The sequence below is a fragment of the Phoca vitulina genome, unplaced genomic scaffold (genome assembly GCF_004348235.1).
Source record: "Phoca vitulina isolate PV1807 unplaced genomic scaffold, GSC_HSeal_1.0 scaffold5, whole genome shotgun sequence".
Classification (NCBI taxonomy): Eukaryota; Metazoa; Chordata; class Mammalia; order Carnivora; family Phocidae; genus Phoca; species Phoca vitulina.
Window position 1 is genome coordinate 51,345,412 of NW_022589708.1, and position 25,979 is coordinate 51,371,390.

The following is a 25,979-nucleotide window of genomic DNA, read 5'->3' on the forward strand; positions in this document are numbered from 1 at the left end:
AACTTAAATAACAACCCAACAATCTCATTACTAGTAATCAAGGAAATGCAAATTAAAATAGTAAAATGTAATTTTTACCCAAAAGACTGACCAAAAGGAAAAAAAAAAAAGGGTTTCTGTTAGTGACAGTTTGGGAAATATACTGTTAGTGGTAGTAGAAATAGATACAGACTTTTTGAAGAATGATTTGGTAGTATATTTATGCTTTTAGTAAACTCAGTAAATCTACTTTTAGAAATCTTACAGAAATAATCATACAAATGTACAAAGCTACACACACACACACACACACACACACACACACACACAGAGAAATGAGAGTGCTCAGGCATGGTTCTAAGAGCTTTATATACATCAACTCATTTAATTCTCACAATAACCCTACAATACAGGGTCTGGTATTATCATTCCCATTTTGCAGATAAGGAAACCAAGGCAGAGAGTGGTTACGTAATCTGTCCAAAGTTAACAGAAGTAATAAGCAGTGGAGAGAGAATTCAACCCCAGGTGTTCTGACTCCAGTATCTGAGCTCTTAACTACTATAGGTCTACCGCCTCCCAAATGAGGATGTTCATTGCAATATTGTTTATAATAGCAAAATACTGGTATATCTGTCTTGTCCATGATCAAAGATTGGTAAAATAAATAATGATCCATCCATCATGTGGAAAAATTAAGTGATGTAGAGCCAGCATACATACACACATATTCACAATACATTAAGTGAAAATAAACAAGTCACAAAAAAGGTTTAGCATACTTTCATTTGTATCTTAAAAACAACCTATTTATATAGGTTTGTATGTACGTATATTGTTCTTTTGTTGAGGCCTTTGTCTAAAAAATTAACATCAAATAGTTAATAATGCTGTCTTTTGGGGAGAAATAAATTAGGAAGGAAGGGTAAAGAACTATTTTATGTATTTTTATATTAGGTGGCTTCTTTTGTAATTGGCATGTTATTACTTTTAAATCAAAACCAAATCTAACGGGGTGCCTGGGTGGCTCAGTTGGTTAAGCGTCTGCCTTCGGCTCAGGTCATGATCCCGGGGTCCTGGGATTGAGTCCCGCATCACATGGGGCTCCCTGCTCAGTGGGGAGTCTGCTTCTCCCTCTGCCCCTCCCCCCACTCACTCTCTCTCTCTCTCTCAAAAATAAATAATTCTTAAAAAAAAAACCCACAAATCTAACAAGCAAACAAACAAGGAAGTAGAACCACAGCTTAGATTAAGAGACTAATAATAATAAGACTGACACTACTGGATCCACCCCTATATGAATCAGTTAAGTTTGCTATGCTCATGGCGATAGACTGGAAAACTCTAAACCTGCCAATTTTTGACATTGATTATAATACAGTAATACTGCCATACTTCAATGCAAGAGTATCATTAGTGAGAGTCAAACTGCTTGGGTTCAAATGGCAACTCCACTATTGACTAGCTGTAGGATTTCAAGCAAATCATTTAACCTCTCTCTATGTCTCATTTTCCTCATCGTAAAATGGGGATAATACTATTTGCCTCATGTTTAATATTTGTAAAGTCCTTATAATAACACCTGCACAAAACTAGTATATATACCAATATATACACTCATTTGATGAAAATAACAAGAAAAAAACACGTATGTGCATTCTGATGTTAAGCTAAGAGCATCATCTCCCTATCCAAAGACATTAATAACCTCTCCAAGATACATTAAGCGCATCACACATATTAAGGGTAAGTGCAAAACTAGTTTTAAGGCTATGCAGACACATGTACAAATACTGCACCCTAATGTAAAATGTATTTCTCATGGTCAGAAGAGTGTCAAAGCCACTGCACTAGGGCATACCAGTGAGTGGCTCAGAGCTCTGTCCTCCGTGGCCACACAGAGAACAGACCTCACCACATCGAGCCAGGACTCTTCATCAAGAAAGCTGCACAGTAAACGTACGGTTTGCAAACCTTAGCGTACAGAGAAATATCCTATTTTAAAACAAATTCAAAATACTTTCTTTTCTAAGATATCTTTTCTATTGTCTCTAGATTAAATCCATGTACCCATTAATATTTTTAATTGGGACCAAGCAATCCTCTCCCCCAAACATTTTTCCTTCCCAACCAAAGCTCATCTTGATTTTAAGGCAACTCAAAGCAAATTCTCATCTTTTGTAGGTTTTCTTAGAAATTTTTAATCCCGTCACCTCAACAGACAATACAAACAGCAAAGGAATTATAATGCCCTGCCCAAAGTAAGAATCAATCTTATTATCTGTTGTAACTATGTTTCTAGAATAAAAGTATGATACATTGTAATTGGCCTTTTAATGTAAGATATTTGGGATTAGGCTTATATCAGTATCTAAATCAACTTATAAGCACATTTTAAACCTAAACGTCCTCAAAATAATTTTGCCAGTTACACTGAGTCTAACACAGCATTTCTCCCACATTACGTCTCACATTCCCACATAACCTATTTAAAATGAAGTAAATTGTAAAGTCCCAAGAATCCCTGGCGTCTCGCCCCTGAAGTGAGGTGGGGCAGAGGGGCAGGGAGACTAGAATTAACTTAGATCCTTTTCTCAATGTCTCTTGATCTTCTTCCCATTCTAGAAATAGCAACTGGAGCATCACTGAATGTAAACTCTGTGAAGGCCAATTTAGAAATTCTTCAATTCAATCCCCCCATTCAACAGATGATACAATCTAGACCTGGAGAAGTTAAGTGACTTCCTCAGAATCACGTGCTTTGGACCAAAGCGATGCAGGATTATGGGACTGCTAACAGCTTTCCATCCACTTGAAAAACTGGCCCAGGATTATAAATACTAGTTAACCACATGCATTTAAACTGTAGAAACACCAGTCCTGTATCACAAAAAAATTTACACGCCTTGTTGGTATGTCCTCTAGAACTTTTCAAAGTACTTAAGTACTTTGAAATAATTACTTAAGGTATTTTATTTACTGTTAAGTCTCATTTTACAAAAAAAAAAAAAAACAAGCTTAACCCTGAAATTATTACTTCCTTATTCCACATCAAAGCTAAGGATTATTTTAACAAACTAACTAGTACTTAAAACATAGGATCACAATTACCACCAAATTTTTAATATCTATATTTTTACAATAAAGGTTCTCCTACTGTCTTTTAAAGTAAGTAATTTTCTGTTGCAAATGGAAGAATCATAATAATAAACGTATAAAAATCCAATTTTCTCTGGGTTTCATACCTGTTGTTCATCCTCCATGACGTTACTAGCAAATTCAAATACTAGGTCGTTCTGTTGGACCACAGCTGCCATAATAAAGCATTCCCCTTAGATCCACATGAGAAAAATTCCAAGCAGGTTCAAGTATGAGGCAGCAGAATCCAGTGACCAATTTGGGTAAAAAACCCTCAGCTAAGTCTGTGAAGTTACTGTAAACCAGGTTTTCTTTAGGGATGGTGCTTCAAATTTTCTTGGTTCACTGATATTCTACTCCAACAGAGGCAATTTTTCTGAAATTTTTCTTCTCTAGAACTTCTTGGCCTGAAAAAGAGAAGTTTAAGTTAGTCATGAAAAAGCAATCATGCCCATTTAGAATATAACAATAAATATTGAGGGCAGTATCTCCCACGTATTTTTTATTAATGTTTTTAAACAAAATCAACATGACTGATGGATATATATTTTCTTTGAAGATTTCATTCCTGCTAAGATAAAATCACTTCTCATTTCTTTTATTTTGCATAACAAGTTTATTTTTTTTAAAGGCATATAGACAATAAACAAAGTAAACAATCAGATCTTCACTTCTACCCAGTATTATCTGTCCTAGAACTGTTCCATTAAGTTCCAGTCTCTGAACATCTTAAATTTCAATAATCGTCACTTCTCATTTCTGAAAGTGAAGCCATTCTCCCTTCTTTCCCCGCCCCAGTTAAACTACAGTTAAAGTACCAAATACTTAAAAAAAAAAAAAAAATCCACCCAGCAATAACTAGGTTTTTAACTGCAATAAAAGACATATAAACAGTTTCCTTCTTGCCAGTAACCCAGCAAACCACACAGGAATTGCTACTCCATGAGTAATTTCATCTGTATATTTTTGCCTTAGGAGAAACATTCATACAGTATCCCTGTTATGCCTAATATATATAAAAATTTAAATCTAATACATTTAAAGTTTAGTAAGTACTATTTTAAGAGCTTTTAAAAATAAACAGAAATTAAAGTCCATTCTTTCTGTTCTTTAAAAAGGTTTCTGATAAGTAGAATGTTTTACCATGCTTAAGCCTGTCTTCAGTGGCTTCTTTTTTAATGCACTGAAATGTATCCTTATCTCTAGCACAGGCTTGCAAGCAACAGGAAGGAAACGGCACTTGACCACGTCATGGCAAATTAAAACATGCAAAGAACTGCACTTTACAATAGTAGAAAAACAGAAACGCAACTTAGGAGTGAAAACAATTTCACAGTGGAGGGAGAAATGCTTAAAAAGTGCCTGCCAAAGATGTTTGCCTATTTAAAAAAAAAAAAAAGGTTACCACTACTAACAAAAGTAGAAGAAAAAATTTTAATTTATCACAATTATATGAAATACTGCATCACAGGGTTACAGCTATAAATGTGGTATGAAAAGACAAAGATTATAAAAATAATCGCATTATATCTAGTTCTTGGAAACAGCATTTACAATTTTAAAGAGACAAGTTAGGGAATGAAGCTGAGCTGGTCAATCAGTTTCCCTGAAAACTTAAATCCAGCTAGCATGTGCCAGCTGAATCAAATATTCAATTTCCTAATTTCAGTAAAGTTGATTCCCGATATACTCTGGACTCTAGGGGTCATCATGGATAACTGTAATTTTCCTAATTGGGAATCAAAATAAAATAAGGGTTAAGAATCCAATTCAGGTGATACTTCTCCCCACTAAACTGAATTCTAACCCAGCAGTCTCCCACACCTATTCTACCCCACCTCTTTCAATAATGAGTTCAACTCCAATACTAGAAAAGCATTTTTATTTTTAGCGCATTCCGGTAGTTTTTCAGCAATGCACCATAACTGGAGAAGAAAACAATGCATTGACCTAAATTGATCACGGACAGACATATAAACATAAGACATACATTTGGCTTTGGACAAATGTTACTTATAATCATTTCCCTTAAATTATTACCCAATCTCATTCTGCACTGAGCTTGCCTTCTTATGGTCCTTTTTTTTTTTTTTTTTAAGGTTTTATTTATTTAAGAGAGAGAGAGAGAACACAAGCAGGGAGGAGGGGCAGAGAGAGGGGGAGAAGGAGACCCCCCACTGAGCAGGGAGCCCAATGTGGGGCTCCATCCCAGGACCCTGGGATCATGACCTGAGCAGACACTTACCTGAGCCATCTAGGTGCCCCTTTCTTATGGTCCTTCACACAAACTGTATTCATTCTTGCCTCCCTTCTTAAATTCTACTTATTCCCCATTCCTAGAATACCTCTCCCACCTCAGCATCCATTCACATCTTTCCGACTCAATACTCAAGTCCCATTTCTTTCATAAACCTCCCAAATCTCTACACCTCCACCTACTGCGATCACTCCCTTCAGAAATACAGCACTTACTGTCCACCAAGTTAGCACTAATTGTAAATTGTTTCACATTTGAAAATTATGTCTCCCTAATTCAACTGAATAAATGTTTGAGTGCCTATTATTTTGAAAGCAATATGCCAGGGAGCAAGATAGTTAGAGCAAAACCTCTCTGGGTAAGTAACCATTGTCTAAAATTCCTTCTGTACCTAACCAAACCTACGTGCCCACAGTAATAGTTAAAAGGATTATACTGGGGCGCCAGGGGAGCTCTCAGGTCATGATCTCAGGGTCCTGGGATTGAGCCCCTGTATCGCTCCCTGCTCAGTGGGGAGTCTGCTTCTCCCTCTCTCTCTGCCCCTCCCCCTGCTCATGCTCTCTCTCTCTCAAATAAATAAAATCTTTAAAAAGAAAGTATAACCAGAATCAAGGGATGTTTCCTGGTAACAAAAGTTTCTCTGTAAAAGGTGTAGATTCCAAAAGGCCCATTCCAAAAGCATTTGTTTGTAAATACAAAGTGACACTCTACCAGTGACCAATGTGAACACATCTATGTAAAGTTTCACTTTCTTTTCCACAGCAATCACGTACCTTTTCTTAGCATTTCCACACTGTTATGTGTTAATAAATGTTTTTCAAAAATCTCAAAAATAAGTAGGAAGGGAAAAATGAAGGGGGGGAATCAGAGGAGGAGACGAACCATGAGAGACTATGAACTCTGAGAAACAAACTGAGGGTTCTAGAGGGGAGGGGGGGTGGGGGGATGGGTTAGCCTGGTGATGGGTATCAAAGAGGGCACGTATTGAATGGAGCACTCGGTGTTATACGCAAACAATGAATCATGGAACACTACATCAAAAACTAATGATGTAATGTATGGTGATTAACATAATAAAATTAAAAAAAAAAGATTTAAAGGAAATCCATCAAAAAAAAAAAAATAAGTACAAGCAATCAACATACCCATACCTTCCAATACACACTAACACCAAGAGTAATAAAACAAAACTGAGATGACTGTCCATGATCACTAAGCCACTTGTTAGGACAGAAAGAGACACCTTCACTCTGGTGGATAGCTTTTGTTCAATTCAATACAGAAGTTCATAAACTGAAAATGTGTAAGAAAAGCTTTGCAATTGGGGCGCCTGGGTGGCTCAGTTGGTTAAGCGACTGCCTTCGGCTCAGGTCATGATCCTGGAGTCCCTGGATCGAGTCCCGCATCGGGCTCCCTGCTCGGCGGGGAGCCTGCTTCTCCCTCTGACCCTCCCCCATCTCATGTGCTCTCTCTCTCTCTCTCTCTCATTCTCTCTGTCTCAAATAAATAAATAAAATCTTTTAAAAAAAAAAAAAAAAAAAAAAAAGAAAAGCTTTGCAATTATTTTATTGGCCTAATCAGGCCTCTGATCCTCTTGTCTTCTCTCTTTCCCACTCCTTCTTCTCTCAGGAGTTACAGAGCCTATGGCACCAAGATGGGTCTTAGGAAGAAATTTTCTGATTCCGGATCTAGAGGTATCACCCATACATAATAGAGATAGTTAAAGAACAAAGTCCCATCGCATCAAAATTAAACATCTAGATCAATGCTTCAGTTTTTCACGAATAAACTGAGTCCCTGTGCCCAAAGTCTCACAATCTGAAGGTGTAACACAACTGCAATGAGATCCCTCGCCTCCTAAATCAGGACTCTGCCCAGGGCAACAGTACACAGCCTTGCCTCTAAATCTACCCAAGTCCTTTGTGCTTTCATAGTTTGAAACACAGATTTCTAAGTAAATGCATATATATATCAAATTGGGGGGGAAAATTTCCATCTAGAGTTCAGCCCCGGATCTCCAAATCCACTCACTAAACTATTAGAGAAGTCCACATCAGTGCCCCTCAAAGTCAATGTGCCTAAAACATGTCCCAAAGGGAACATTTTATTCCTCAAAGTTGCTCTAGTATGAAAAAGACATGAGTACTCAGATTGAAGAGAAAAAAGGGTTTTTTTTGCTTTACCCTAACAAATTAGAAGGTCTTCACTTAACTATATGTATTATAACCATTAGATATACGTATGATATTCAGGACCACTCTGCTTCATTAGTAATTCTCAAACCTATTTCATTTTCAAAGTGTCAGTCTTTATAAAATAACAAGAAAAAATATAAGTGAGAACTGTTTGTCCAACATAGGCATAAACAGTTAACTTATTTGCTCTCCTTTGAGAGGTCATCTAGTTGTGCAACCACCAAATAGTAAAAACTCCCGAAGTTGGCTCTCAACGTGTCTTTCAACTGCATCAGGATCATATTCTTCTTCTTCCCAGGCGACATGCCACAGGAGGGTCTCAACAATAAGGTTCCTAATCTTTCATCACCAAAATAAGCTGCAGATTTAAGGTCAAATAATAAAGCAAGCAAAACAGTTAAAAGAGCACAAGCTCTGGAGTCAGACCACCTGGGTTTGAATCTTCTGTACTGTGACCTTGGACAAGTCACTTAGTGTCAGTCTCCCCTTTCTGTAAAATAGGTACAATATATTACACCAACATCTAGAGTTGCTGTGAAGACGGGATGCAAACTCCATGTACAGAATGCCTGGCAGATAACTTTTGTTCTATAAACCTTAGCTTTATTACAGTCTCGGTACAATGCAAGAGACGCGTAACATGTGCATGCCACGTTAACTGATTACTCCTTAAGTCTCATCTCCATACTCCCTGGGAGTCTCCGTGACCACAGCTATTTGCTAGACTCCAACAGAGAATACTATATATATATAGCCCATTATCAAAAAAAGTATAATTCTATTCCAGTGCCTGAAAATTTGGCACCTACTTGATAAATCCAGCTGCTTCTAGGCTCAGACCTCACCCTGTCTGGCAAGTTTCCCTTAACACAGAGTTCCATTATGCCCCTGTTCCAAACAAAATGAATTTACTGACTGTAAACACAAAACCCTCAACCGCATTGATGGCTACTACAACCAGTTTATTTTTGTTTAATTTATTATAAAATATTTCGGTTATCATAAAAACATGACAGTCAAAATCGGTTTTTAATACTCTCATACCTGCTTTCTTCATCACTGATTGAACGCAACTTTAAGTTTTCTTCAAAAGGGCTTTAAACACAGGGTCTAGAAAGCTATTAATTCATAATGATATTTAAAAACAAATTATTGCTACCCTTTGGAAGTTACCAGGCCACCAACTTCTTACACTCAAAATGAAAATGAGTAAATAAGAGGTATGACAAAAATGTTTTAGATTAAATAATTCTAGTCCAAAGGAGGTAAAATACACCAGCTTAGAGCAATGGGATGCTTGAAAGATTACCTTTAATAAAGTATTCAGACAGTGCTTATGTTTATGTACATATGCATGTTTATAAAGTTGAAAGTATCTAAAGGACTGGAATTCTGTAGTAATTCCAGATACCAGATGCCGAGTATCTGAACAGAAAGTATTTTTATATGAAGTGGTAACCTAATAAAAGGCCCTTCTTGGAGCTCCTCGGTGGCTCAGTCATTAAGCATCTGCCTTCGGCTTAGGGCATGATCCCAAGGTTCTGGGATTGAGCCCCACATCAGGATCCCTGCAAACTGGAAGCCTGCTTCTCTCTCTCCCACTCCCCCTGCTTGTATTCCCTCTCTCAATGTCTCTCTGTCAAATAAATAAATAAAATCTTAAAAAAAAAAAAAAAGGCCCTTCTCAACATATAGACATACACATCATAAGAAAAGCAAATATATTTTAAAAAACTATTACCTTAGAAGAAATACAATAGAAATGAAAGGAAATCAAATAAGAAAAGTAAGAGAAAAAAAGAGAAGCTATGCAAATTAAAATGAGAAGCAAGCAATAAACTCATAAACTATAATGACTGGGATTCTTGTTCTATACACTATAGTCAGGCCTTTTCATTTGTTTTCTAATATGGTAGAATGCTTTACACATTAGCTTCCAGAACAAATGAAAATAATAAATCAGTGCTACCAAGATAAATTCTGTACAATCGTCCCAGGGTCTGCCCGTTCTCAATCTAGAAAGTGTGGAGTCACACAATTTTAAAGCTGAAAAAAACCTAAGGATTACCTAAAACAACATAGTCATTGACCAGCTAAAGAATTTGGGCCTAGCACAATCTGACTTGTCCAAAGAAAGCAAAAGAGGCCCAAATTCCCAGCCCCATTCTCTACTCATGCCCCTATATCTACATTAATAGAATGTCATCAGTATTGTTCTTTAGCAGAGTATCTGGAAAAGAAGAAATCTCTTACAGAAGGATCTGCAGCAAAGATCTCCACACTATTCCATGCAACCTTCTGATACGTGGTAAATCATTTTTAATCATATTTTTACCTGGAATAACTTTAAGTAGAGGAGTTTGTAGGTTTTCCTATTATTGTTTTCCTATTATTGAATTCCTATTATATTCCTTAAAGTTTTACTATTATTGTTCTTTCCCAAGCTCTATCATATCATACCATTTGCTTTACTTTCACTCAACCAAGAAAGTGAAAACATTAATAAACCTTTTTTTTTTAAAGATTATTTGGGGCGCCTGGGTGGCTCAGTCATTAAATGTCTGCCTTCGGCTCAGGTCATGATCCCAGGGTCCTGGGATTGAGCCCCTCATCGGACTCCCTGCTCCACAGGAAGCCTGCTTCTCCCTCTCCCACTCCCCCTGCTTGTGTTCCCTCTCTCGCAGTCTCTCTCTCTGTCAAATAAATAAATAAAATCTTTTTAAAAAATTAAAATAAAAAATAAAAGATTATTTATTCATTCATCCATTCATTCATGAGAGAGAGCGCGCGTGCGCGCACACACACATACACACACACACACACACACACACACAGGGAGAGGGAAAGAAAGAGGCAGACTCCCCACCGAGCAGGGAACCCATCCGACCAGGGGCTAGATCCCAGGACCCCAGGATCATGATCTGAGCTGACAGCAGACGTTCAACGGACTGAGCCACCCAGGTGCCCCTTAATAAACCTTTTTATAAAAAGCTACAACTTAATAATTCATGAAAATACTTTAAAATAAATTTTAACTGGGCACCTGGGTGGCTCAGGTGGTTAAGCGACTGCCTTCGGCTCAGGTTATGATGCTGGAGTCCTGGGATGGAGGCCCGCATAGGACTCCCTGCTCAGCAGGGAGTCTGCTTCTCCCTCTGACCCTCCCCCCTCTCATGCTCTCTCTGTCTCATTCTTTCTCTCTCAAATAAATAAATAAAATCTTCAAAAATCAATAAATAAATTTTAACTGATATTATTCTTGCTAATTCTTTGAATACAGTATTTCTATCACTTACATTTTTAAAAATGTGAATATTGAAGAAAGTAATTTAAAAAACACACCAAAACGTAGTTACAGTTAAGTAACCAGATTTGAACTTCCCCAAACAAGGGTGGTTAGTCTCTCAGTTCCTAGTGAATAAGAAAGAAAGAAAGAATAAAAAAAGGCACCAATTGTAAAATAAATCTCACTGTATAGCCCTGTCTACAACTCATGTACTCTATACACAACACGGAAGTTAAAAAATAATACAAGTTAATGCTACAAGAGGAATAAATCATTCCCCACTGTATTGAGGGTTCTCATAATTTACTTCAAAAAGAAAATGTTTCAAAAAAAAAAAAAAGAAAAAGTTTCTATACCCCTACCTTTTATATCAAAAATTCAAGGAATTTAAGAACATTTAGGAGTTTAAAAATGTCCTTGAAATCCATACAAGTACCATATATATAACCACGAATATCTTCTAAATAGCTACTCTGCCTAAAGCACCTTTCATTGCAATTAGGGGGTGGTGGGTGGCAGGGGGAACTTAAGTACCTAGAACTTTTTCAAAAATACAATTTTATTTTTGTGTGAATGATGCACAAACTGGTGTTTTTGGTATAGAAAGCCTCAGTCAGGCTTCTAGGGACCTATGCAAAGCTGAAGCAGGCCTTGGAAACCTGAATAAGCTCACCTGACCTCAACCACGTTAAGGTAAAAACACACACACAGTCAATATGATCAAGGCAAGCAGGCTGACTTCTCTAGGCTGGCAGTCTTTTTGCTGACACCCAGATGTTCAGTTCCAGGACTCGGAGGGCAGGCTGCACTTACTCACTGCCTAGACCTGAAATTCTGGTTCTTTCACATTGTTCTCCACTTTCCATCCTTGGCCACTTGGGCCTACCTAGTGTCAGGTTACACTCAGGCAGCATTTATAGCACCTTGCAAAACAGCCAAACAGATCACATACCTGGACCTGTCAATACCTGCGGTCTCAAGATTAACCCTTTTTCTGAGCATGTTCTGAAAATGAGAGAATTTAAAACCAAAGAGAAGTATCCAACAGTAACAAGATATTGTTTTAACTTTGGTCCTAAAGAAATTTAACTCCTTTCCCTTCTCAAAAAGGTTGAAAGTGATAATTATCAAAATGTCATTAATTGGTGCTTTTTATTATGCAGACAAACTGAAGGAACTTTCTTCCCTCCAGTACCCCAAACCTGAACTCTGACAAAAACACACCTGTCCAGGGAACACAAACATGCTCCAATGTGCTTATCAGCAAAGCCAGTTAGCAGTTTAAAAATCTTCTCTCTATAACAAGCAAGAATCAACTTGCAGGGAAATTGTTTCATTTCTGTGGTTGTTTATTCCCCTGGTTAATACATTCATCCTCTTAGAAGATGGGCTCTAGAGCACTGGTTCCCCCACCTGCGCACACAGCAGGTTTCCATTAGTAACCGTGTTTCACTCTGGTCCAGACTGCAGGAGAAAAGCCAGGGATAGGTAATTTAAAGGTTCCCCCCCAAGGAGATTTTGCTGCATGATTTACCTCCCCCCACCTCCAATTCCCACACAACACTCTTCTAGAAGAAACTGTATTGCCATAAGAAGTTTCACCCTTAAGGAGAGACACACTGTCCCTCCAGCTTACCACCTTTATGCTAGCTCCCCTCCAGGGGTTCTTCATCCAGTAAAAGGAACTTAGCAAAAATAAAAATATCAGCAACTTACTTCTTTACTCAAAACTAATCAGTGGCCCCGCCCCCACTACCTATAGGAAAAACTTCAAATCCTTGCACAGGGATTAGTGAGGTTCTTGTGTTGTGAAAGGCTGGTCAGATTTGTAGAACAGTATCTGAACAGAATAAAGACAAGTGAATAAGAATATTCCATGGACCAAGTTTAAAAGTATACCTCTGCCACAATTTTACTACTCTTCCCTCCCAACTCAGAAAAAGGTATTCCAGCATTTCTGCATTTTATAGTCTTCATGGTACCCCCACCTCACCCCAATATTAAAGAAGCCAAAATTAGCCCTGTCCCATCCCCCCCACCCCAACCCTGTATGCACTACCCTTTCCCAGGCTTCTCTCTGTGCTCACTGCCATGCTCAATCCAGATCTCTCCATGCATTCTTAGATGATCACAATCTTTTATACCTGTGGCATTTTCAAAATCACAGTGGGAAGAGACTTAAAAGTATAAACTCCAGAGAAGCAAAACGTTTTCACCTTTTCCCAAGTTACCAAGTTTGATGGATTTTAAAATTCCTTGTACACAAAACTTCCTGCTCCCCACATGAGAAGACCTCTAATGATCTAATGACCTACTCTTTTTCATAGTGTTACCCCTTTTCTTCTTTAAATAATAGAAAACTATCTTAAATAAGTCTGGATTTAATCAAACAATTCTGGTGTTCCATGTCAAGATCCTTAAAATGGGATTCTTCCCTATGATCATCCTCACAGCTATCTAGCAATCACCTCAGATTCTAAATTCAATGGCACCAAAAAACTAGACGCAACAAAACCATAAGATGAGAGATAAGAAAGTAGGACAGGAGCTTAGTATTGTAACGTACATAAAATATAGATATGCAATATTTATAAATTATGCATGTAGCTTTTTATCTTCTTACTGTACAAATCTTAGATGCAAACTTTAAATACTCCTCATAAGAAATATGAAGGTTTATAATACAGAATAATTAAAATTTTAGGCCCTTCTATATTTCATAATATAATTGCTCACTCAATTTTTAAATCATATGAATCCATTTCAGTTCCTATTAACTGAAGTGCATCAACGTCTTGCAGGAGGTGAGAGGAAACATTTTGTTATGCTTATCTGATGTCTATCCAGAGCTAATCAAAAGATCCCACAACATCCACTTAAAAAAAAAAATTTTTTTTAAGATTTTATTTATTTGCCAGAGAGAGAGAGAAAGTACAAGCAGGGGGAGCATCAGGCAGAGGGAGAAGCAGGCTCCCCACTGAGCAAGAAGCCCGATTTGGGACTTGATCCCAGGATCCTGGGATCATGACCTGAGCTGAAGGCAGACAGGCCACCCAGGTGCCCCTACAACATCCATTTTTAAAAGAAACTATGCTTCTACTGATTGACTTAGTAGTAAAACACTGATGAATATTTACTGAACCTCCCTAAACTCAGTACCATGGTACATACAAAAAGATAATACATGGCCTTATTCCCATGAAGTATATAATCTAGATCAAGAAACAAGGCCAAGGGTGCCTGGGTGGCTCGATCGGTTGAGCGTCTGCCTTCAGCTCAGGTCATGATCCTGGAATCCCAACTCCAGGATCAAGTCCTGTGTCGGGTTCCCTGCTCAGCGGGGAGCCTGCTTCTCCCTCTGACCCTCTCCCCTCATGCTCTCTCTTGCGCTCTCTCTCTCTCAAATAAATAAATAAAATTAAAAAAAAAAAAAAAAGAAAAGAAAACAAGGCCAAAAGAGACAGTAACTGAATATCAAAAGGTAGTATGAAATTAAATGCTCATAAAGCTGGTCAGTTCTACAGCCATTTCAGAAGAGGGGATGGTCAAAATGGGTCAAGGAGACACTCATAGACAATGAAGGACAAAAGTCAATCTTAGAGGAAGGTAGTAAGATGTGGAGAGACTAGGGGAAAGAAAAGATAAAGTATAGCATGTGTGCGCAAGTGCATGTGCACATGTGTGAATGCCGAGACACAGAAGAATGCAGAGAATCAAAACTGACCAAAGTAAATCTGAAGACGGTTAATAGCTTGATAAGAGCTAAGAGGTGTCAATGGGAAATGGTAGAAAATGTGGTTAAATAAGCAAAGCAAAACCAAATTATGGAGTCTTGAAAGTCAGGGGGTAGTATTTAGGCTTGATTTGGGAAGGGGCAGAAAGTTCCTGGAGGTTTTCAAATCAAGTTGCAACAACAGAGTGTGGGCCCCAGGATTACAAAGCCCAATGCAAGTCACATACGTGGGATCTGGTAACTACCATCCAAAAATGATGACAACAGCTTAAACAGACATTCCCTAGCTTGATTGCCACATGGATAGCTTCCAGGCACCAATGTGTACACTGCCCTCCTTAAATTCTTCATTAATTACTTATAATAGAGATTCTTGACAATGGTTTTTACACTGTCTAGAGTGCTGTAAAATTGTTTAAAACAAAATTCACTTAACTAATTTACTTCAAGCTTTTGCTTTCACCTAAGGATTAGAAGAGGAGGAAACAGAAAAAAAGATTTTCAAAAAGATACTGACATTACCACATAACCTTTCTTGAAAGTTATTCAACTGAACATCAAAACTGCCTTACATCCATTTGAATACGAGTGAAACTTTGAAATATGTGAACTAGTTGAATCTACAGATGATTGTATCTTGTCATTTAGTTAATACTATTTAATAATATTTTGAATGGATGATGCTGATTTAGTTACTCAATGAAGAAAGAAAGGATATTCATGACAGATGCACATTTCTTAGTCACTTAATAGAGACTGCTATCACCAACATTCAAGGAATCTTGACTTTCTTCCGGAGAGATATCCAGAAGAGAGGTGCTCCTATGAAAATATGGAGTTGACCAAGTGAGGGTGCATTAAATCTGGCTCTTTAATAAAGGTATTTTCTGCCCTATGGCTTTGCCTTTCTCTTGGAAAGTTCAAGAATTCAAAGTCACCTTCGTAGATGTAATAGGCTCTCACTAGATTTTTTTTTTGAAGATTTTATTTTTAAGTAATCTCTACACCCAACGTGAGGCTCGAACCCATAACCCCAAGATCAAGAGTCACACACTCTGCTGACTGAGCCAGCCAGGTGCCCCTCACTGATTAGATTTTTATTTTTATTTATTTTTTTATTCTAGAAAGAGAGCACAAGCAGGGGGAGGGGCAAAGAGAGAGGGAGAAGCAGGCTCCCCACCGAGCAGAGCCCAACCTGGGGCTCAATTCCAGGACCCTGAGATCATGACTTGAGCCGAAGGCAGACACTTAACCGACTCAGCCACCCAGGCGCACCTCTTATTAGATTTTTAAATATACTATTGCATAAAGACACATCCAGAAATTGTAAAAGAGCATAGTAAGGTTTATTTACATTATCATTTGTTAGTAATACCTCACATCTAAATTTTACAATTCACAAAGCAAAACATACATACTACTTTAATTCTTAAACATTTATAACCAATATATTTTTTTAAGATTTCATCTGAGTGCGAGAGAGAGAGAGAGAGAGAGAGAGAGAAGGAAGGAGGGAGAGCATGAGCGGGGGGGAGGAGCAAAGGGAGAGGGAGAAGCAGGCTCCCCATTGAGCAGGGTGCCCAATGCAGGGCTCCATCCCAGGACTCCAGGATCATGACCTGAGCCGAAGGCAGACGCTTAACCTACTGAGCCACCCAGGCACCCCAACCCCTGATGTTTTTAAAAAGACACAAAAAATCATGACACTTACCCTCAAAGAGCTTAAGAAAGAAATGATAACTTATAAAATAAATATATGGAAGAAAGTAATCGCTACCATTTCTGTGTGCCAGGCCCTCTGCTAAGTACTTTACTATCTGTTATTTAATCTTCCCATCAGTATTATCCACCTCACTTTATTTACACAAGGATATAAGGATTGGGGGAGCCAACCATATAAGGGCAGGTACCTGGTCACGGTCACCACCATACTCCCCTATCTTACACAGATGGCTCATGATAAACATCTGCCAAATGAATGCTCAAGGTGTTCGGAGAGTTTGAGCACATGTCTGACTTCAGCTCATGTTTATTCACCTTTTCACACATTCAATAAATATCCACCGAGTACCAACAATATGTGAAGACTCTGCTCCAGATGCTACAAATACAGTGGTGAACAAAACAGACCAAAACTTCTGCCTTTGTGGGGCTTCTAATCTAGTGATCTTTTTTTTCCTTCCTATGTCACCCATCATCCCACCCACCTCCCCTCTGGTAACCATCAGTTTGTTCTCTATAGAGTCTGTTTTGTAATTTGTCTCTCTTTTTTTTCTTTCCTTTGTTCACTGTTTCGTTTCTTAAATTCCACATGATTGAAACCACATGGTATTTGCCTTTCTCTGACTGATTTATTTCTCTTATCATTATACCCTCTAGCTCCATCCATGTCGTTGCAAATGGCAAGATTTCATTCTTTTTTATGGCTGAGTAATATTCCATTGTAGATATATATACACCACAACTTCTTTATCCATTCATCTACTAATGAGCACTTGGGCTGCTTCCATGATTTGGCTATTGTATATAATGCTATAATAAACATAGGGGTGCATGTGTTCCTCTGACTTACTCTGAATTAGTGTTTTGTATTTTTGGGGTAAATACCCAGTAGTCTGATTACTGGACCACAGGGCAGTTCTATTTTTAACTTTTTGAGGAACCTCCGTACTATTTTCCACAGTGGCTGCACCAGGTTTGCATTCCCACCAGTGAGGTGAAAACACTGTTTCCCCTCAAAATAGTCTGCATTAAAAATGTGAGGTTGCCAGGCAATACATGTTGTTCTCTTAACACCAGGAGTAGAAACTTCTGCCACTCTCCTTCCGTGTCTGTCTCCCACTATCTCCCAACCCCCAACAACTGGGCACAGGAAACGTGACCTCTCCTACTCTTAAGAGTAAGAGTTGTGGGAGAAATGCTGCACCTTTAAGACCATTTGTAAGTACACACAGAGAGGGAAAGGGAAACCTGGGGTGAGGGTGGAGATGGGGGGAGAACTACAGCTAAACCCAAAGGCAGGTTTCTTCAGGGCAAAGCTGATTAACCTAGATGGAGAGAACCTGAGGGCCTCCACTTCACTTTTTTATTTTGACTTTGGATTGAAATTTAACAATAGAGTTTACTGGGATTTTTACAAAGCATTCTCTTTACAAATATAAACACTTCAATGAAGAAGAGGAAATTCTCCCTGTATTGTCTTTTTCCTATATACTAGATGGCCTTCAGAAATCGTTATCAGTACTATCTATATTCTTTTATTTATGTAACGAGCACTCAGAGAGACCTATCTGCCAGATTCTGGTGGGTAAGGGAGGACGGACAGGGAAAAGGCGGTGGCTAAGATCCGGTCTTGCCCTATAAGCCATCACAGTCTACCAGCTAACACAAATGCTAATCACAATAATATATGTAACAGAGCAGAAGCCTCCACGAAGCTTATTCTCCCATGTTATTCCACAATTATTTACTATGTCCCATCTCTTAAGGTGACAAGCTACTTGAGAACAAAAGACATATAAATTGGCTCTATATGTCCTTTATTAACCTAATTTAAAAGCACAGTAAAAGTACATTGTGTTGCAAGTCAAATTAGGCCACAAGATCGAAGGACACTGTCTTTTGTTAATAAAAAAACATTTACTTACTGTAATTCTTCATTAAAATGATAAAACATTACTGTGTCCAAATGACTGCTTTAGCATTTCACAGAATTTTACACAATGTGCTCACCTGCCAAAACCGGCTGGTGGTGTTCTGGGCTTTATCGACTATGCTCAAAGCAACATATAGGCATGTATCTTCTGATTCAAACATAGAAAAACACAAATGCCACAAACAAACGGGGCAAAAACGGGAAGCCCCACATGTAAAAGAACACTCAACAACCCTATGAACTATTTTCCACATGTCTAGCCTAAGTTGGTTTTCTTTTTTTAAGACAGGTTTTAATAAATAAGAATTACTTCATTGGTTCTTTTGAAACTCCTTAAGAAATGAAATTCATATAGCTTCATAATTTTTCCTTTCAGCTTTAAAAAGCAGATCTGAATCTTTAGGTCTGACTTTATTTTTCATTTGATCATTTAAATTTGATATTTTAAAAATAAGATAGTAACCTACATCTATTTTCAGCTGGAAAAACTGTTAATACATGAACTTTTTAAAAACATTCCTACAACAGACAGGTCTAAACTAAAATCCGACTTGTAAAGAATCTTGCTTTGTTGATAATAGGACTGTAATTTATATTTTTCTTTTATTTTTTGCATTGACATTGAAAAATTATAATTTAGAAGCCCCAAATCACTGAGGTACATAAGACTTAGAAACAAAAACAGAAAATAATATAGGCATAAGCAAGAAGTAGTAAAGGGAATTATTCCTTTTATTCAGTGGAGAAATCAGGAAAACTGTAATGAAGAGCTAGACACTTTCTCCAGATTAAAGACAAAAGTAAAAGATTTTTTATATTCAGCAATTACTAAGGTATTCTCAGCTACATTTTTTAGTGAACCAATAATCACCACTTTCACCTATGCTGAAAACACTAATAATCTCATTAAGATACTTCATTTCTATAAATAGCAAAAACCAACAGGGGGAAGGCAGAAGCAGGAAAGAAATCTTATAATGAAATTGTTTCTTACAAATAAACCATAAAGGAATATTGTAGAAAGGAATCACATTGTAGTTCTTTAATCAGCTTTTTTGTTTCTAGAATGAAGAAAAGAAATATCAAGCATGTATTTATTCCTCTAAGAAGTATTTATAAAATCTATTACATGCTAGGTACTGGGTATACAAAAATAAAGAAGTAGTTCACTGCCTAAAGCAAGAAAAAAAGTATGTAAACAGATAACTATAGAACAATGTAAATAATTAAGTCAACCAAGTGTTAAAGGAATAATGAGAAAGAGATAAATACCTGTGAGAACCTGAGAAACTTCACAAGGAAGTGACAGGTGGGCCATTTCTTTAGGCATAAGTAGCATCTCTTTTTTCAAAGCAGAGATAATGGGGGGGAGGGATATTCCAGGTAGAACAGGCAAAGGTAAACTTAAAAGTCTGAATCACTGAATAATATGAATAATAAGTATAATAGGAATTTAATGAAAACAAACTTTAAAAGGACACAGGACCTAGTAGTATCAGAAAACATTCATTCAAATCCTAGTTCTTTCATCTACTATATTTTCTTGAATAAGTCAAGCTCTATGATCTTCCTTTTGTCATCTTAAAGTTGTACCATAAAATGCTTTAAACATTTTAACGAATCCGGATATGCCAAAATACAAAAGTAAATTTATGCTTAAATACTAAAATTTCAAGATCAAAACATTAGCTTATCACTTCATATTGTATGTACATCATATATACAAATTTGAAAGCCAATTCTTTATGACCTATAAAAATTTCATAAAACTAAACACATTTTTATTATGTAAAAGTTATATTTTCTATATCAAACATGTAATTGTAATCCATATAATCCATATAATACAAAACAAGCCTACAACATACCTAGAATCAACAAGTGACAAAAGTTTAATGAAACAAGCTTTATATTTAACGGGTCTCCCTAATGGGAAATTAAAGCAGCAATTGTACATCTGTGTCTCTGTTCCTCTCATCGTGGTTTAACTGACAGGAAGCAGAGAACAAGATATGGCAGACAAACGTCAAGTATTTCCTGCCTTCTTTGCTACATCTTTAGGTCTTGTTTTATAAATAGTCCAATAGTTTATATGAAAATGTATCAAAGTACAGTCAACTATAACATAGGAATGGTGAAGAGTTGTTTATGAAAACAGAGCTTATTTGCTCTATATTTTGAGGTTGGGATCTAAGTTCATTATGCACACAAAAACTCATGATTATAGTCTTCTGAAAAAGTGTCCTTAGGAGTAAACATCTTACAAATTAAGACTTGAAAACCACAATGACTGAGTAAAAAATCAAGTGTCTGAACAATACAATAAGCCCTCAAACTGGTTAGATAAATAACACTTGACCACCTAGATAAGTAAAAGATAAGTACCACCTTAAAAAAAAAAAAATCAACCTTCCAGCAATGGACTCAAAACAAAGCAGGGCAGATAACTTGCCTCTTTGATCTTTGGTCACCATGGCTTCTTGTCAGTACTCTCCCCAGAGTATAATTTGTGTCCCCCTTCAACCAAACTATCTCTACTCCCTTGCCCACTTCCCTATATATCCAAAACTTGGCTAACATTATTTACTCATTTTTGTTCAACTCTCAACTATACACAAACTAAATAAAATCTGTTCTCAAGAGGTAAATTCTTACTGCTCTAAGTCACTTTAAGCAAACTTCCAATTACTTATAACTAAAGCAGAGGTGCTTACTTTTCATCATGCCTAGTTGCCTTCCAAACTAATAATTCTCAAGAATCACCTCAATTCATCATTCATATGCCTCATATTCTATAAAATCTTGGACGCAATGCAACCATCTTCTCTATTCATCTTGATCAATTCTTACCTAAGCCAGAAGCTACCACAACTACAATTTCACCAGGATTCAGTGCCATTCCTCTCTAGGTCATGTTCAGAATGACTCAGTATTTTACTACACATAAGCCCATACAGAGCTTCCTGTGACCTCTTTTCTACACAGAATTTAGTATGCACTTAATAGTCCACTTTAAGCAGGGCACCATGCTCCTAAAATAAGTAACACTGCTTAAATGAGTGGCATGGGAAACAATTTCTTTCTTACCCAGTATTTTTCAGTGGAAGGATCTAGTTCATTCTTTTCAAGAATGTAAGAGTTATCAATGCCTTCCTAGCATGTCTTTAGTACATTGCTGCTCTTGTAAATGTATTACTTCAATTGTCCCCAATATCTAGGAATAAATGCTCTCTGAACCCCAAGGGAAGTATCCATTTCCTTATACATTAGTTCCCTTCCCACAGCCTCTGGCTCTGATGCTTCAATCACCCTAAATATGGTGGAAAGTCTCAGAGCATCTAAGAACCTAGTGTCTACCACCTTCTCAGAAATCAAGTATGTTAACATTGGTGTGCAACTGTTTGATTCTATCAAGGGCAGGTGTACATTACACCTTTCTTTCAGTTTATTCCTGAGACTAAAAGGTTGTGAATTATCCTTTAACAATACATAAATTTGTCTCTGATCCACAGATCAAAGGATCAAATAGAACATCTAGTTAAGAAAGTTCATATCATAAAACATTTTCAATAAGATCATTTACAAAATAAATCATCCATTTCTAAATGCAAATTGTTTCAAACGGTCTCTCAAATTAAAACACACATAACATTGGGGCGCCTGGGTGGCTCAGTTGGTTAAGCATCCAACTCTTGATTTTGGCTCAGATCACTATCTCAGAGTTGTGAGATGGAGCCCCATGTTGGGCTCCGTGCTCAGTGGGGAGTCGGCTTGAGATTCTCTCTCCCTCTCTCTCTGCCCCTCCCACCCCTCGCTCTCTCTCCCCCTCTCTCTAGAATAAATAAATCTTTTTAAAAAAGTAAAATAAAGGCTTTAAGAAAACACACGTAACACTAATTCTAATTAATTACTCTAATTTAAATCTAAAATCTTCACATTGTTTTTCCTTAGGCTCTAAGTATGTCTTTTGTGTGGTATATTTTAAACTTTATATAAATATTATCATACCATATATATTCTCCCAGCATACTTTAACAAGACACAAAGTTTTGAATGAACATAAAGATTATCTGGAAAGAGATTTTAAACATTAAACATTCTCTAGAATTCAGTGCTTAGAAAAATATTATTACTGAAGATAAGTCATGGATGGGTATTAGGCTTCCATTATGACAAAGAGAAATATCTAAGATCTAGACAGCAGCCTATCTTCAATGACGCCTCTCATGAAAAGTGTCGTGACTTTCTGCAGAACACGGATGGTTCCCCTTAAGAACACCATGTGTGGAAATCTTGACAAGAAGCCTTGAGGTCTAACCCTAATGGTCTCTTTCTGACTTGCCTCAAAGGTGTAGGCTACAGCGCCACCACTGACAAGTGATGGTTCCATCAGCATGATGTTCTAAACCGCAATGAGAAAATCTCTGGCTACGTTTGTTCTGGAAACTTCACTTCTTTAACCCACTCTGAAGCTAAGTACTATATAGCAACTCAAAGTTCTCCCAATTAAGAACAACACAATAAGAAAATGTAAATCAGAAAATGCCAAATGAGGAAGTGAATCTACAAGGAAGAAGTGAATCTGAAGGCCTATTTCACCTATTTCTATAAAGCATTTAAAAATGATCGATACCACTGCCAATTCCTTTTACACTGAAAATTAAACTCAAAGTCACTACACAGAAATCCCTCAGACCGGAAGAGAAGCCAGCAACTGCCTTCTTTGCCTTTTAATTTCCCTTTCCTTAATCACAAAATCACCAACTAAACGGAAATGTTGAGGGTCAGAATCAACATTCACTTTCTTCGAGAAATGTGGATTTCCTCACTAAAGAGGGCACCCAACATAGAAAAAAAGAAACAGAAAAATACTGTATAATAAGTTCATATTTAACATAAACTATCATATAATTGTGTAGAAGCACCATCACTTATTTAACCAAGCCCCATTTTTGGACATTTGGACTATTTCTAATGTTGCCATTTTATAGTGGTCCTCAAAATGTAATCCTCAGACCCACAGAGGATCCAGAAGCCCTTTCATCAGAGAGTTCGTGAGGTCAAAACTATTTTCATAGTGATACTAGGGTACTATATCTGCCTTTTCTCACAGTGGTCACATTTACACTAATAGTGCAAAAGCAAAGGTGGATGTAAATATTAGCCTTAGCATGAATCAGGCTATATCACCAAACCATACTAGTCATTGTATTCTTTACCACGAGGCACTCATATTTAAAAGAAGGCAGTTTCACTTAAGAACGTCCTTGATGAAGAGTAAAACTTTTTCTTAAATTTCAACCATTAAATACATGCCTTTTTAACACTGTGAGTGATAAAATGGGAAGTACATATAAAGTACTTCTGTCAAATTCTAAAACAGAATGGTTGTCTTGACAAAAAGCACCACTTGTTTTGCTTTTTTGTTTTTTGTTTTTAAGGTAGGCTCCATGCCCAATGAGAGGCTTGGGACTTGAACTCACAACCCTGAGACGGAGAATCACATGCTCTACTGACTGAGCCAGCCAGGCTCTCCACTAATTACTTTAGTTATGAGCTAAACTAGCTGCTTTTTTCATGGAACACCATTTTTACTTCAAAGAACTACTTATTATTCATAACTGGGTATTTGGCAGCCATGTTCCCAAAAATGAATAAAGTGACCCTGTCACTTCACGGAAAACAACAGCATTTGTCACCAATGATAAAATGTGAACTTTCAACTGCAAATCAGAATTTTAGAAAACTTATGTACACTACTTTGGGCTTATTAGCTTTCCAACACTTAAAAGACTTTTTGATAAGACTGGTATAATATTTAAAAATGTGATTTTTAAAAATATTAGGTCAACATTTGGAATACTCAGATGACCAATTAATTATGTTATAAAATCTTGTCTCAGGAAAACATTAATTCATCAAAGTGTAAGACAGACAAATGGATTTTAACGTTACAGAGGACAAAAAGTTCATTGATAGGGTTTCAGAATCCCTTTGCACTAACCTTTAAGAAACTAGCATTTGTTGAGTTTTTGTGTAGTATCAAAGTAAAAACACAAAATTATCTGAAGTGGCTATTAAAATACATCTCCCTTTTCCAACTAGACATCTGTATTAGGCCAAATTTTCTTCACATTCTTCAACAAAGGCAACATACTGCAACAGATTTAATGTGGAAGCAGATATGAAAATCTAGCTATCTTCTGTTAAGCCAAAGATTAAATAAAGATTTGCACTCCTTTCAATACAGTTTCTGTTTTTGAAAACACAGTTGTCTTTTATAAAAATAATTAAGTAAACATGTAATGAGTTTATTATTTTTTAGGAAAATAATGTATCGATATTTTTAAATTTTGTTTTAATTTCTAATATTGGTAAATACTGATAAATGTAACTCACATGAATAAAAGCTCTTGGGATCCTCAATAATTTTTACGAGTATAAAGAAAACAAATTTTGGGAAGATACGAAGTTCGTAAACTACTGTGCTATTAAAAACCAGTGGTTCAAGTATCTTCATAGTTTCATCGCTGTTCCCATTCTTAAATTTTCTTTAAGATAGAGTCCTACAATTGAGATTATTATGTCAAAAGATAGGTACATTTTCAAAGCATTTGATAGACGTCAATTGCTCTCCAGAAGGCTTTTTGGTTAATACTGCTATCAACAGAATACATGCAGGCACATTTAATGGTATTTTGATTTTTTGTCAATATGATGGGCAAAAGTAATTTCATTTAATTTGCATTCCTTTACTAGCAAGTTTAATATTTTAACATTAAATATAAGAATTTAAACGTAAGTATAATTGTATTAAATATATATTACATATTTAATAATCACTGTAGTTGATAACTTATATTAAATATAAATATAATAACTTAATACTCTCCCCAACTTTTTTTTAAAGATTTTATTTATTTATTTGAGAGAAAGAGAGCGAGAGAGAGCATAAGCAGGGGGAGGGGCAAAGGCAGAGGGAGAAGCAGACTCCCCGCTGAGCAGGGAGCCCTACTTGGGGCTAGATCCCAGGACCATGGGATCATGACCTGAGCCAAAGGCAGACACTTAACCGACTGAGCCACCCAGGTGCCCCAATACTCTCCCCAATTTTAGTGACGTTTGCTGTTATTTGTGGAAGGAACTTGGAAGGGCACAAATAAATATATGGTAAAAGTGATCATCTATCTCCATCATTAGGGAAAAAAACCTCTGGTTTAGAACACTTGTGATTTTTTTTAAACTCTAATTTATGTAAAACTCTGCTTTATTATCAATAGGAGAAAAGACTAAATCAAATGCTGTAAGTATCAGTGATCTATTAAATTATCCAATCTTAGGCAAGTTACTTAACCATAGTTTCCTAAATAAAATTTAAGAATGGAAAAAAAAATCTGTAAGAATGATATTTAAAACACTGGTTGCAATCATGCAACATTCTTTTGGTGTCAAGACCCATTTATATTCTTAAAAGTTATTGAGGACCATAAAGAGCTTTTGTTTCCATGGGGTTATATTTGTCAACATATGAATTCTTTACAAGGATGGGCTATTATTATTTATTAAATGCCCTTTACAGGGATCCTTTCTCAGAAGAATGGTATATTGAAAAGAAAACTCTCTGGGATACATTTCCTTGGTAAAATAAAGCTGTTAAAAATATAAGTTCTAAAAAGAAAAGAAAAGAAATTAAAAATATATATATATAAGTCCTAGTTTGCTTTCTTCATCTCAGT

At 36.7% G+C, this 25,979-nt stretch overlaps 1 protein-coding gene across 6 annotated transcripts in view; it reads right to left on the bottom strand.

Moving 5' to 3' along the window:
* The window catches only part of ELF1 (E74 like ETS transcription factor 1), a 104,102-nt gene that overhangs the window by 42,686 nt on the left and 35,437 nt on the right, over positions 1-25,979 (bottom strand). For 5 of the 6 annotated variants that reach the window (XM_032402913.1, XM_032402910.1, XM_032402911.1 and 2 more), the window contains one exon: positions 3,225-3,524. In XM_032402913.1, coding sequence (XP_032258804.1) covers positions 3,225-3,296 — 72 coding nt within the window. In that variant the 5' untranslated portion in view covers positions 3,297-3,524. Of the gene's footprint in view, positions 1-3,224; positions 3,525-4,260; positions 4,298-25,979 lie in introns of those variants that run through there. The other variant, XM_032402912.1, reaches the window with a different exon arrangement.